At 40.2% G+C, this 13,430-nt stretch overlaps 3 protein-coding genes across 3 annotated transcripts; 2 read left to right on the top strand and 1 right to left on the bottom strand.

Moving 5' to 3' along the window:
• The first annotated feature begins 38 nt into the window (after window positions 1–38).
• zmp:0000001127 (interleukin-12 subunit alpha) lies at window positions 39–1,957 on the top strand. The gene is made up of 7 exons (XM_063462439.1): window positions 39–354; window positions 441–583; window positions 667–753; window positions 887–928; window positions 1,081–1,185; window positions 1,411–1,455; window positions 1,615–1,957. The coding sequence occupies exons 1-7, from the start codon at window positions 336–338 to the stop codon at window positions 1,744–1,746; spliced, it is 573 nt and encodes a 190-aa protein (XP_063318509.1). The 5' UTR covers window positions 39–335; the 3' UTR covers window positions 1,747–1,957.
• A 3,138-nt stretch (window positions 1,958–5,095) lies between these two features.
• LOC134617166 (zona pellucida sperm-binding protein 3-like) lies at window positions 5,096–8,293 on the top strand. The gene is made up of 8 exons (XM_063462364.1): window positions 5,096–5,563; window positions 5,691–5,806; window positions 5,888–5,991; window positions 6,166–6,340; window positions 6,460–6,577; window positions 7,314–7,399; window positions 7,623–7,894; window positions 8,063–8,293. The coding sequence occupies exons 1-8, from the start codon at window positions 5,153–5,155 to the stop codon at window positions 8,158–8,160; spliced, it is 1,380 nt and encodes a 459-aa protein (XP_063318434.1). The 5' UTR covers window positions 5,096–5,152; the 3' UTR covers window positions 8,161–8,293.
• Window positions 8,294–11,157: 2,864 nt separating this feature from the next.
• Window positions 11,158–11,918, bottom strand: arl14 (ADP-ribosylation factor-like 14). The gene has a single exon (XM_063462029.1). The coding sequence runs from the start codon at window positions 11,802–11,804 to the stop codon at window positions 11,202–11,204; it is 603 nt and encodes a 200-aa protein (XP_063318099.1). The 5' UTR covers window positions 11,805–11,918; the 3' UTR covers window positions 11,158–11,201.
• Window positions 11,919–13,430: the final 1,512 nt, after the last annotated feature.

Below are 13,430 nucleotides of genomic sequence, written 5' to 3'. Positions count from 1 at the left end.
AGCTATATAAATTTAGTTGTGATTAATGATATCTTAGATGTGATCAATATTTTGAGAAATATTAGACATAACTGTGGACTATCACAGTTTAAAAGAGCATATGGGATGAACTTTCAATATGTTTTCTTTGGTAATCGAACAATGAACAGACATTAGTTTCACCAAGCCACGGTTATATGGTGGGAAAGGAAACTACACAATCTTGAGCCCACACTTTCAACTTACAGTGGATCTACTCCATTGGCTGATGCAGGGAAATCCCTGCATCAGCCTGAATATAAAACACTGCTCAGCCAGACACAGTCAAAGAACACAGTTTACCACTCTGAACCAAGATGCCCCTCATCAAGCTCTGTGAGTATAACGTATCATGATTGAAGAGTCTAATCTTCCCAAGAGATATTTTACAGTTATCTAATTTTTCTCTTTTTTTTTTCTAGACTTCACTCCTGCACTGCTGCTCCTAGTGCTCACTTGTCCTTTATGGCAGATCAGCCAATCTGTGCCACTGATGGGAATGCAAGACTCCTGTGTATTACACGCAAGAACACTGCTCCAGAACATCACGGATGTACTCAACCAGGTAGGCCTACAACGAATGCAAATCCACAGGTTTTTTTTTTCTTACAGTTTACATTTTATTAAACATTACTTGTCCTCAAACAGAAAACCCTGTTTAGTGGAATTGACTGCACGAAGCAGAACATGGAGCTGTACAAAAAAACCAGCACACCATCAGCATGTGCACCACAGGTACCCACTTTAAATACCAGATTGCTTCCATTTTGTTTCAGGATACATTGTGAAATGGAAACAAGATATAACAAACATTTGATAAGTCTTTTGTAGCTGTGCCTCTGATTAATTAACTGTGTTTCCCCCACAGGGATCAGCATGCTCAGAAATCACTACATCGGGATTTGATCAGGTAGGTTTTTGTGCTACTTCATCATTTATTTTCTTTACTTTATATTCTTGATAAACACGTTAAGGTCTAGACATGGAAGCCAAATAATTCCAAGCAAATCTAAAATGGTGTTTGACATTTATTGTGGTTGTGCTTTCTGTGTTTTCCGGTAGAGCTCATGTTTGAAAAACATTCGGGAGGATCTGAGGTACTATGATGAATTTCTGGCAGCGCAGCCTGTTGGTACTCTTCTGTTCAGTCTCAGGGAACTCATGAAGGTATGTGATTGTACACAATTATTATCCTTTTTTACTGTGATTTTACATAATTCTCAATAAATAAATGCAGACTCTTTCATAAAATCACTCTCTGAATGTTGTTTTATCGTACTGTGATTTGCCAGGGTACTAAAATAAATCTTAAAATCTTAACAAAGGAGAAATCACAAACTACCAACATTTACATTATTTATATCATATAAGAATTTTTGTTGCTCTCAACAGAACTGCTTCGGAATAGTTCCGGCATCAGACTCGACCTTAAGGGAGGTAAGAGATCTATTTATTTTTAAATCAAGCTTGATTTCACACTTCTTCGGGTCTTTCTCATTAAATATTTTGAAAAAGAAATATTAGGCTTGTTAGGGAAACAATATTTAATTACATGAATGTTTCAAATCGTTTATAATGTTTCTGTGTTTCTTTAAGGCTGCTGCAAACCTCGGAACCTCCTTCGACCAAAGACTTCACCTCTGCAAAGTGCTGAAGGGCTTCCAGGTCCGTGCCATCACAATAAACCGAGTGATTGCGTACATGACCTCTGATGAATACACTAAATGAATCGTCACTGAGCTCCAGAACAAGAATACTCAAGAGGCTCCGGAAATAAATTACAGAAACTACGGTGACAGTCAGTTAATGTTGCTGTGACAGAAAACACTTCAATATACTTTAAAGTTTCATAAATTACTTAACTCATATCTTAAAATTGACGACTTATATTTAACTGTGTTTACTGACTTGAAAATGATATTTATTTATTTATTTTATTCTGGACTATTTATTTTCAAATGTTGAATGTGTTGTCATTTATTTGATTCTAAGAATCATTGAATAAATATTTTTTCCTGCATACTACCTGCTGGTTTACACTTTATTTGTTCACTAATTACATTTTTTTTCCCGTTTTAAATATGTTACAACAAGATAACTGATTTAACTCTTTATAAGAATCTAAAGACATGGTTAGTTTATGGTCAAGCTTGAAAACAATAAAAAGCATTTGTGGACTATAAGGAAAAAAAATTCCTTAATAGAGTTTAAACAACAACAAAATGTAGATTGCACATTGATGGATTTTGTTTTGTTTCTTTGTTTTTGCCACAGACCAGTCACAATGCTCTATGTTTCCTATAAACATGTCAGCCCAGCAAACTAAACCCACCATGAAGAACATTTACAAAGAGACCACAGTATAGTGTTTGTTCACGCTTCATTTGGAAATCCCCAAGTTAAGATAATGACAGTCAGGTGACTATTATTGTCATGATAAAATAGTGATAATAAAATGCCAATAAAATGTGGTCTGATATCAAGAAGGAAAGTCAATCAGTATCTGTCCAAGGGGTTAAATTAAACTTAAAAACTGGATTATGACACTTCATTATGGTGCGATTACAGTCAATGTAATAAGAAATGCATCAAATAGTTAATCTGTTAAGACCAAGATTTACAGAAAGAATCATTATTGTAATTGTTATTCAGTATTATTGAATAAACATGAACTAAAACATGTTCTGATTTTAACACTATATCCACAAGCAGGTAATTAAATAATAATAAATAAATCAAATCTTCCATATCTGTGAGACACACATGTGTGTGAACTTCACTGATTAGCCATTAATTTAAAGGTGAAATTAGAGTCAGGTGCTTTCAGTCAGCAGGGTGCGAGTCAGCTATGAGTCAGCAGCCTGTATTTACTAAAAAAACATTCAGAAAAAAAAAAATATAATCTTCCCAACATGTGTTTGTGGAAGTGTTTTACGATAAAAACAAACAAGATTCCAGAGTTGTTGATAAGTATGGACGCAACCAATCCACAATCAGACAGACTCTGTGCAAATGGAGGAAAGCACCTATTCCGGGGTTGGGAGGTCACAGTGGGTAACCTTTAAGCAGCTAAAAGCCCCTCACACATTCATCTTCATGAACACAGTGTTACCTGTGGAGAAAGAAGAACACTGCATTTCAGAAGAGGAAACTTCACTCATCTGTGAAGCAATATAGTAGTGACAACATGCTTTGGGCTCGTTTTTGTAGCTGTACTTTGATGAATAAATTTTAAATTATAGCAATAAAAAAATATGCTGCGGGTCATGCAGCAAGACTGCAACCTTCGCTACAGTCTTCAGCTTGATCCAACTGAAATGTGGAATGAGCTGAAGTAAGCAGTTAACATGAAGAAATCAACAAGTGTCCTGAAAATGCATTGTATGGATTTAAATTGGTTAGAAGTACTCCAAGACAGTGTGCAGGACTGATCAAGAGCTGACTGACCAGGAAGCGTAAGACTGCACTTACTGCTACACAAGGCTGTACACCAGACACTTGAAGCAATGGTTCACATACTGTTGCCACTTAAATATATGTAATGTTCAATCTGTTTTTGTCTCTTTTATTTAATTTTGTTCCCTTTTTTAACTTTTAGGACTTTATTTTTGATGTTTTGTGTCATATTTATACAGAAAAGTCCACACAAAAGAATTAACAATGAAATACCGAGATAAGCTTGTTTTATTTCCCATTATAATTGCAGGTTTTAGTCATATCCAGGCTGTGACGACATTCGGGATACAGCACTTCCACGTAACACGATATACTGGGTGTTTCCTAAATGATGTCATACATTATGCAGGGTTCTGGGTGTGTGCAGTAGCGCATTGATTTTTCACAATATCAACTACTGTATTCATTATTTACAAAGGAAAAAAAATCCGAACATGCCACACTTTCAGTTTCGATATTGAATTTAGTATAGGTTGCTTAGACATGCTTGTGCAACAGACAAACAGGATACTCTAAAAACCATCGTCATGATTAGTTGTACTTGTGAGCGTGTAAAACGCTGTTGATGTTTTCTTGACTCGAACACAAACTTCATTGATTTACTCAGGTCAATGCCCTAAAATGCCACCTGAAAGTTAAACAGGTTAATTGTGGGAACGATGGTTTGAAAGCAGAGGTAAGGTGAACTGTTTATTCATAAAACCGAACTGAAAATGAAATATAACTTTGTTTCCGTCCGCATCCCTTCCCTGTTCGTTTGAATTGTCACAGCTGACATTTGTGGCTTATGAGGCTGAGAAAAGAGGTGCGACATTCTTGCCACAGAAACATGTGAGGTAGACAAAAAAAAAAAAAAAAGGATCACAATCAGGCACAGAAGATAGAATGAGATGGAGATCCAAATACATGTGATAACATGATAGGAAAGATAGCGACCAGGCTGAGGTGGATATGGGCAAGCCCACCACACAAGCAGAAAATACCTTGTTAATTCATTTAATACTATGTAAATGTATGCAAGTTTCATCAGTATAGACTTAAAACTGTTTATGATGGGGCAACCTGAATGTAGACTAAAGGGGAAAACCCAGGGTAAAGAAGACCCATCTGCTGCCCCTTCTAGTTTATAAATGTAATTTTTTTTGTTTAGTTGGCAGGTTCAGTTGGAATTAAATCAGACTATTTTTTATTTACTTTAGGTAGTTATTAAGTAATGTCATTTCACGAACATCCCAGTAGAGCTGGCGTAATAAATTGGTGCTAAAATCTTAAGGCTCAAGACAAACTTCAGTGCAAAAACAGTCACTTCTAAACAGAGGAATGAAGTCACCATTACATCATCCCTGTCGACAAACTGACTTTAAGCTGTTTTAGTGCCACCTGGTGGAAAATATATACAATAGCATTTAAATTATCTAAACGAACACACAATCGAAATGAATAAAATTATGCAGAAAAAAGGTTTTAACTTGTTGCACTTTAGTTAAACTTGTTGTTTAACAAAAAATCACTTTTGTGTCGTCACGTTTCGAGTAACGGGCACGCATGCTCAGTGAAACGGTTATAATCAGTCAAACCAGGTGTGTTGGAGAGCAATCACTTACAGCTGTGGTGCTTTTTCTTTCAGCGGGTGTGTTGTAGGGGGACTCATCGCTCCTTCCAAAAACCTGGCTAAAGCATGGACTGTTACCTGCACGGCCTCGTTTCTTGGTGCTTTATCGTTTTTTATTCCGTTTGCGCATTCGCAGAAAGCAGCCGGTTAGTACACAGCAGCGAGTCAAGCGTGACAAACTCCTTCAGCCAGGGTGGGACATATGGCCGCATCCAGCCTCAGTTTGGAGCGGTAAAGCAGAAACCGAGCACGGAGCTCCGGGAGCGCCCTCGTCCGGTCACGGTAAATTGCCAACCGGATGCCATAGAGGTCGTGGTGCAGGCTGACATGTTTGACACAGGCCTACAGGTGGACGGCGGACATCTGAGACTGGGCTCAGATTCAGCGGGTGAGGAGAGAGTGTGCGGAGCAGTCCCATCAGGAGAGGCGGAGTTCACCATCCGGGCCCAGCTGGTGGATTGTGGGACAAAGCTCTCAGTAAGCACTGCTAGTTCTCTGGAGCGTGGCTCAGTCACTGCTGTGTTCTGGTCAAAAGTTTCTCCTTTTACAAAACAAAATGAATGAAGTGTGAGTTGCAGACTAAAATGTTAACATTTGCTTTCAGTCCACAAAAGAGAAGCTTATCTATGCCAATGTGCTCGTCTACTCACCTGAGCCCTCATCTGATGGTTTGCTTAGACTGGATGGAGCTGCTATTCCAGTTGAATGTCATTACAAAAAGTATGCCTATGCACATGAACAGAGGTTTGCAGTGTGCTGTAGAAATCTGTGTGTCTGTGTGAAATCTATGTCTGTTTTCAGGAAGTATTCTGTAGGTGGCGTTTCCCTGCATCCCACCTGGGTTCCACTTGTTGCAACAGCTTCAGCAGAAGACCAGATAGACTTTCATCTGCTTCTCATGACCGGTATTACAAGGATGCCAGCCATGAAACATTGTTCTGCTATTGCTAAGAGTCATACTTAACGTCACCACATAAAGATTCGTCTTTAAAATGCCATCACAGGTTTTAGAAATATTCATTAGAGGGTTATGTGTACTTTATTTTATTATTTTTTTTAAATTGTTGCCATCTTTGCAGATGATTGGATGTTTCAGAGGGGGTCTTATACATATTTCCTTGGTGACTCGATTCATTTTGAAGTCTCTGCTGTTATTGGTAACCACATGCCCCTGCGAGTGTACATTGACCATTGTGTTGGCACAGCAACTCCTGATGCAGACGTAGCATTAAGATATGATTTTGTTGAGCATGGGTGAGTTCTACTACTAAATCTTTAATTCTCAATAAAGATTCCTATATTTACATATAGTAAAACTCATATCATGGCATAGGCTTTCATTTTTAAATTGTCTTTGTTTTTTTACATAACAGATGTCTTACTGACGCTTACCTGACAAACTCCAGCTCGCGCTTTCTACCAAGAACCGAGGAACACAAGCTGAGATTCCAGCTAGATGCCTTCATTTTTTACCAAGCACCCAGCAACCAGGTTGATAGTAAATAATGGCTTTCCACAGTACATGTGTACATGTGTATTTTACTGTAATATGCAGTTGGATCCATAATTTGTCAAACCAAACTTGCTATTTTTGTAGTTTTGCTTCTTTACAACACCACAGTGGATTTTTAAATCAATGTGCGATTGAAATGCAGGCTTTTGGCTCTAATTCAAGGGTTTCACCCAAATTTTTGCATTATTGTTTAAGAATTACAATAATTTTATATGTAGTTGCACACTTGGCCAACAGGCTGTTTGTTTTTTTTTTTTTTTTTTTTTTGACCATGTGGCGTGCTCCCTCTTTGTTTTTATGAAAAATGGAGACATAATATCTGAAGCTGATTTAAATTGTTGAGTTTTCTTTTCACTATAAGTTTAAATATAAGGGCCAAAGAAATGTCTGTGCATATGAAGGTAGCCATCATTGGGCCATGTCTTTAGACAGATGACCTAAAGCATACTGTAGAAGCTACTCAAGAGTTTCTCAGAGCAAAGAAGTGGGATGGCTGTTCTGCAGTGGCGACGTTAGTGACTTAATCTCAACCCAGCAGATTATGATTTTTGAGTTACTGCAGACAAAACTGAATGCAGAGAAATGCAAACCAGCAGCAGCTGAAGGTGGCTGCAACAAAGATCTAGCAGAGCATTTTGAGAAGGGGAAACTGCATTTGTTGAGGCAAAATTGTCTTTGGCCAAATTATGTCCCCAACTTTTGTCTCATCCACAGGTTTATATAACCTGCCATGTAAAGGCTGTTCCAGCCACAATGACTGCCACCTCACAAAACCGGGCCTGCTCTTTAACTGAGAACAGGTACCAAAATCATGTCATTTTTATGTGCAGCAATGGTCAGTTGTCCATTTGCGCTACCATGTTATCAGAAAATAAGTCATGATGGACATAATTAAAACAATGTCATCTGAAAGTATTTTCCTCTCTAAAATCTTATTGAAGTACAATATATTTATTTTGTTATATATCAGATTTCACAGATGCGTAATTTTATTTTACACATGTAAAATTTTACATTATCCAGGTGGCGTTCAGTCGACGGGAATGATGAGGCATGTAGGAGCTGTAATATTGCCCACCAGGTTGAAGAAACTCAGTCCACCCAACCTCCTAAAACTACTATGAATGCCAAAGCAAGGCCCACCTTGTCTTCACTGGAAGGTTTAGTCCAGAACAGACCCAAACATCATCCAGCAACTTACGTCCATTTCCGTCCAAGATTACACCAGCGCAGGCACACAAAACATGAGCAATCCTCTGCTAAATTAATGAAGGGAGGAACAGACTATGTAGCACGTGAGTACAATCTTAAGTCAGTGGGTTTCTGCTATTAAACACCTTTTCATTAAAATTGGATTGCTGTTGAACTTGTATTTCAGAGATTTAATAATTAAACCTTGAGTGGAGCTCAAAGAAACCTGAGTGAGACACTGATCTGTATTTTATTTTTTCCTGTTTTTACAGGGAGACTGCAGCTGGGACCCTTAACTGTGTTGCCGTTCAGTAACCATATCACAAGTTTAGCAGATCCAAAAACAGTAGTTTCAAACAAGACCACCTGAGACTCGGGATGCTTTACTGGAGAGTGAGGATTAAAATAAAGATTTCTCTGCTGACTTGAACGTTACAAACATGTTGTGGATACTGTACACAAACCCCATGAATGCGGATCATCCTCTGCACTAGAACACAATCAGGCCTGTTACATTTTTCGAATAAAGTTTTGTCTGAACTTCTCCAGCCATTTAAGTGTGTGCTGCTTGCCATTAGTTTCTTTAAATTATGTATTTTTCTACTACAAATAACTCTTTGCTTCAGCTGCTATATAGACAACAAACATGAACAAATCTCCAACATCCTGTAATTTTCAGTCTGTGAACTTGATATGGAGCTAGCAAACAATTTAATTAGCATCGGGTTTTTAAGCACTCAAGCTCATTAGCCCCGAGCAACAGAAGTGGATGTCAAAAGGATGCATTGCTTGTGTACTTGAACACAAACAATGCATCCTTTTGCCAGCTGTAAAGATTCATCTAACATGCCAACCATTATCAATTAAGGAGATATGCAGACATGCTATTAGAGAGCGCTTCCTTCCATTACTACCCTCAGCCTACTCATGTAACCACATTATTGTCACAATGAGGGGTATTTGATGCAATATAAAATCTTGGCTTTTCAGACATATCCAGTAACGCATTAGTCACAGCTCCCTGGAGAGATGGATTACTAAAACTGTTGCATCTTTGTCTTTTAACTTTTTATTCATAAAAGAGCAGCTTTACACTACCAGTAAATATGTTTAATAAACATTAGAAAGTGTCACATCTGTGCTTTTGTGTAGCAGCCTTTTAGAGTTTTGGCAAACACCTTCCAAGAGCAGCACTTCCCTAGTAGCACTTATTGCATCATGTACGGATCATCTTAAATGGACGTCCGCTGAACATTGCGGCCTTTTAAGGGGATGGCCTGGCTTGACCCCTTGATGTACGCAAAGTGGTATTAATATTGCAAATGGAAAAATCTTTGCGCTCGTGCCAAGTGGAGCATTTATGCTCTTTGGATTTTGTGGTGTCAGCATCTCGGACAGCGCCCCTTGTTGTTGTCCTCGGTGGGCGTGATGAGCGCTGTCCGCGGTGCTGAAACAGTCTGCGCGGGCCACTTTGTTTTCAGCGTCCCCTCCCATCTCCGTGATTAATTGCCATTCTTCAGCCTTTCTGACACGACTTGTCGATTTCCCGGGCGCCTGTTTACTTGCATATCAGATGAACAAGCCACTATATGTATGCTGTTTACGAGTTGCTGAACCAATAAACCTGCTAAGTGCATAACAAATCAGGAGCGCACTGAAGTAGCACTTAGGAGTTCAGTGCCGCTGCTTTATTAGCATATTCATGCGTTGCAGGGGTTACAGATGCAAGTCCAGATCTCTGCCTGATCGTTTTCAGTCGGGGAATGCTTACAGTTTATCATCTGCCGATTGGTACTGTTAATACGTAGACTTAAGATTGTTGATTACCCACCCTGGTCCGTCGTTTTATCCATGCTCTGGGGATGCGGTGAGTGGATAATGCTCTGCGTCAGTGTTTCAGTCCGGGCATTTGCGTCGTCTCGCCTGCATCCTGTTTCAGGGCTTTAGCTGTTGTCTCTCACTGGGTTGCTTTATCCCGTTGAACACATCGGCGATGTTTTCCCTCAGAAACCAACTGCTGGCGTTGTTCACTACTTGCCTTTTTGTTCGCACGGTTGTTTATTGCAGCCGGAGATGCGGAGACGTCCTTTGCAGAAATGATCAGATATGCTGCACGCAGGGAAACAACACCTCTGTTGTCACCTGTTGCCCGGAGTTGGTGAACTATACGTACTACAGCATCGCCATGGTCACCCGAAAACTTTCTGGAATACTTATTCTGCTGCTTCTCTTTGCGTTGGGATACTTTGTCCAGAGGGTGCTGTGTTCAAGATCAAGGCAGGACACCCCACCTCAAAATGGACAGCCAGCGGCCACCACATCGCAAGAAATGCTTATGGAGAGCTGTACACCGGAGAGCTGGACACCGGACAGTTCGGCGGATCCAGCTGCCGCTGCGCATTTGCCAACATACGATGAATGCAAACATCTGCCGACATATGAGGAGACGGTTCGGGACGGAAAGAGATCGACGACTGGAATCCTGTGACGGACAAGCTACAAGGCACAAACACGTAGCACTATAGATTCAAGTATTCGATATTCGAGATATTTGTCACTATATTGCGCCTTTTTGGAGAAGAACGCACATGATATCGCCAGGTGAATTTCCATACAACCTGAACTGTATGCCTCTGGAAAATGTTTTGATCCAATTCCTCCATTTCTTCCCCCCAAAAAAGTGTGCCCAAGTGAGTGTTCAGGTTTAGCTTAATTTTCTGCTAAATACTCTCAGCACTGAGGCTCGATTTATTATCATATCACATCTAATGCTTCATAGATTAGATGTGATATGACATAACAAAGACAAAGAAAACAAAAAACAAGAACAACAATTTTGGGTTTGCCAAGCCTACAGTATCTGCTCTTTAATCAGTCAGACTCTAATACAGCCTAGTAAAATGATTACAGTCAGCATTTACCACATTTAGATTGTGTTTTTGCAGACTAGCCATTTAGAAAGCGAAAAGCTAATCAGTGGATTATCAGCATCTATCATTTCTTACATAAGTGAAATGAAACACTAGCCAAAGGAGACTGTTTACAACCGAGAGTCAGTGCAACACAACTAAATCATCCAAACCTATTTGCACTTGTCTTTGTTGCGCTTTTCCCCTGGGTTGACAATGCTGTCAGTGAGATACACGACTGTGAGATAACAGAATTGCGTTTAATAATTAAAAGGAGATATGGATATGCAGTGATACAATTTCTAAATGCACACCCAATAAACAGCTTACCTGTTTATATGATTAGTGCATGTCTCCGTGGGCGTAAGAATCATAGAAATGTAACCAAAACATGGCATTTATTTAAATACGATTTATTGTTGATATAAAGGAATTAAAGCAGAAGGTAGTGTCAGAGCGCATTCGTTATATTGTCAAATAACACATTGCTTATAAATAAATGTTAATGTTTGCTGTTTGTTCTGAGGTAGTGCACTGTATCCTTGATATTGTCTTTCACTGCACCGGGCTCTAACGGGAGTTTGACCACTTGGACCACTCGTTTAAAGGCCTCCTCAACTCCAAATCCCGTCGACGCAGAGCATGGCTGAACGAAACAATCCCGCTCCTGGCAGATCTTTCTCATATTGAATCTGTCCTTCATTTCAGTGACATTCAGCGCGCCGTCGACGTCCTGTTTGTTGGCGAGAAGAATCAGCGGACGGCCCCGGAGCTCATCATTTCTCAGAGTTCTTTCCAGCTCCATTTGCGCCTCGTTCAGGCGCTCCTGGTCGGCGCTGTCCACGACGAACACGATAGCTCCAGCGTTCTGGTAGAAATCCGGCCAGTGGTCGCGCATCTTCCCTTGACCGCCGACATCCCAGATCGTTATAGCAATTTTTTTCCTGTTCTTTCTGGCCTCGAGCATTTCCACGTTGAAGCCAATGGTAGGGACGGTGCTGACACAAGTGTTGTGCTTCAGTTTGTAGAGGAGAGTCGATTTTCCAGCGTTGTCCAGACCCAGCAGAAGAACTTGCACTTGAGGTTTGGAAACCCATGATCCCATGGTGAAGCACAGATACAAAGGCTGTTAACTGACGTGGGACAGGCACATCCTCCGCACTGTGCCCGTCTGACGCGGTGTTTGCTTAGTGCGTTTACCGAGGTTTAATGGATAAGCCATTAGTTCCCTGCTAAGGCACTGTGTTCCGATAAGGCGTCACACCAGAGGGCAAAGTTTCCTGTTCCCCAGTTACACTTTTATTGGTCATTTATTCCATCACTTTATGTTTGTTATCCGAAGATATCAGACTGACTAATGTGCATTCGTAAAAGTGTCAAAAGCGCACTGAGAACAAAACCGGGTACTCAAACAGACTTAAATATTAAAAACTAAATAATAGCCAATTACACCAAACCAGTTAAAGTTAAAAAAGGACCGTAGTGGAAGGTACCTTAGTGACTGCGATGCCTCAAACTGTTACAACATTTCGAAATTTGAATGACATGTCCAATCACGGAATTAAATAAGTGACACCTAGAAAAACTTAAATAAATAAATAAATAAATAAATAAATAAATAAATAAATAAATAAAACGTTGAAGCTCTTCCTGTTTGCGTACACACAGTTCTTGTATTCAAACCAACTTCTACACCGGCTTGTCAGCCGTGTTAAATATGAGGTGGATGTTTCCACGCTGACATGCACATTAAAAAAATCTGCTCAGATTCCAGTGCTTCTAGAAAACCAGAAGCAGCCAAACATCGTAAACTTGAGGTCACGTCACGCACATCTTGCTTTTACCCCTTGTGGACATTCCGTCCTAAATCAAGGTCACTCCATCACATCCAAAATGCCATCGTTATTTTAAAATATTGTATTTTAATACCCGTGTATGTTGTATAGCACATACACGCGTAATTATAAACAGAAATAAAAGTCAAATAATAAAAAAAAGGAAAGTGGGACAAAATCAATAAAGGTTGGTCAGCCATTGGTACGGTGCAGGTTTCACCATGACACCATCGACCAAAGCACTACAGCCAGGCCCCTTCCCTTTGTTTACTCCACATCATTCAGAATAATAGAGCACCCAAAGACATAGACTCGGTGGCTAATCACCTCCCCTCACCATCTCCCTCTCAGTCTAACACTGAACATGTAAACAGAATAAAGAAAAATCCGTTCATCTCAATGATCCGTCCAGCCAAATCCTCGGTAAGGTGAAGATAGATTGAATCCACCTCACTGCAGTGCGGGCGGGCACAGTGGAGGCTTACCTCACAGCAGGAAGATAAATCAACAACATCTGCTACTCTGTAAGATGCTTAACTGATTCCACTGATTAAATCATTTGTATTTCAGTTTTTTGTATCAAGATCTGGACCATTTCTCCTCCGGCTTCACCCACACCCCGCCGGTTGGGTTATCCATCACGTACACCAGTCCTCCGGTGTCACGGCGACGCAGGGGCCAAGAGTCGAGTTCTGACTTCTGCCTTGTCCGGGGGGAAGAGTGAAGACAGGCCGAGTGATTGGTCACCTTCTTCTGAAAGCGGACAACTGAGCCTGGGGTAGAGCATGTGTCCGCTTTCTGACACATGTCCGCCGCGCCATCGCTCTGAAAAATCGCACGGGCTTCAATGGAAGATTTGGAGCCATGCTGTCCCATGTTGTTTGGAACTTCGAGAA

The sequence above is a fragment of the Pelmatolapia mariae genome, linkage group LG18, assembly GCF_036321145.2.
Source record: "Pelmatolapia mariae isolate MD_Pm_ZW linkage group LG18, Pm_UMD_F_2, whole genome shotgun sequence".
NCBI lineage: Eukaryota > Metazoa > Chordata > Actinopteri > Cichliformes > Cichlidae > Pelmatolapia > Pelmatolapia mariae.
Note: the sequence above shows the minus strand (reverse complement) of the source record. Positions and strands in the feature narration are given on the sequence as shown.

Bases quoted from the DNA above. Each gene is read 5' to 3' on its own strand.
- zmp:0000001127 (XM_063462439.1), top strand. The intron at 754-886 runs GTACCCACTTTA...TTTCCCCCACAG, and splicing joins CATCAGCATGTGCACCACAG to GGATCAGCATGCTCAGAAAT. The intron at 1,456-1,614 runs GTAAGAGATCTA...TGTTTCTTTAAG, and splicing joins CAGACTCGACCTTAAGGGAG to GCTGCTGCAAACCTCGGAAC.
- LOC134617166 (XM_063462364.1), top strand. From the start codon at position 5,153: ATGGACTGTTACCTGCACGGCCTCGTTTCTTGGTGCTTTATCGTTTTT. The intron at 6,341-6,459 runs GTGAGTTCTACT...TTTACATAACAG, and splicing joins TATGATTTTGTTGAGCATGG to ATGTCTTACTGACGCTTACC. The intron at 7,400-7,622 runs GTACCAAAATCA...TACATTATCCAG, and splicing joins TGCTCTTTAACTGAGAACAG to GTGGCGTTCAGTCGACGGGA.
- arl14 (XM_063462029.1), bottom strand. From the start codon at position 11,804: ATGGGATCATGGGTTTCCAAACCTCAAGTGCAAGTTCTTCTGCTGGGT.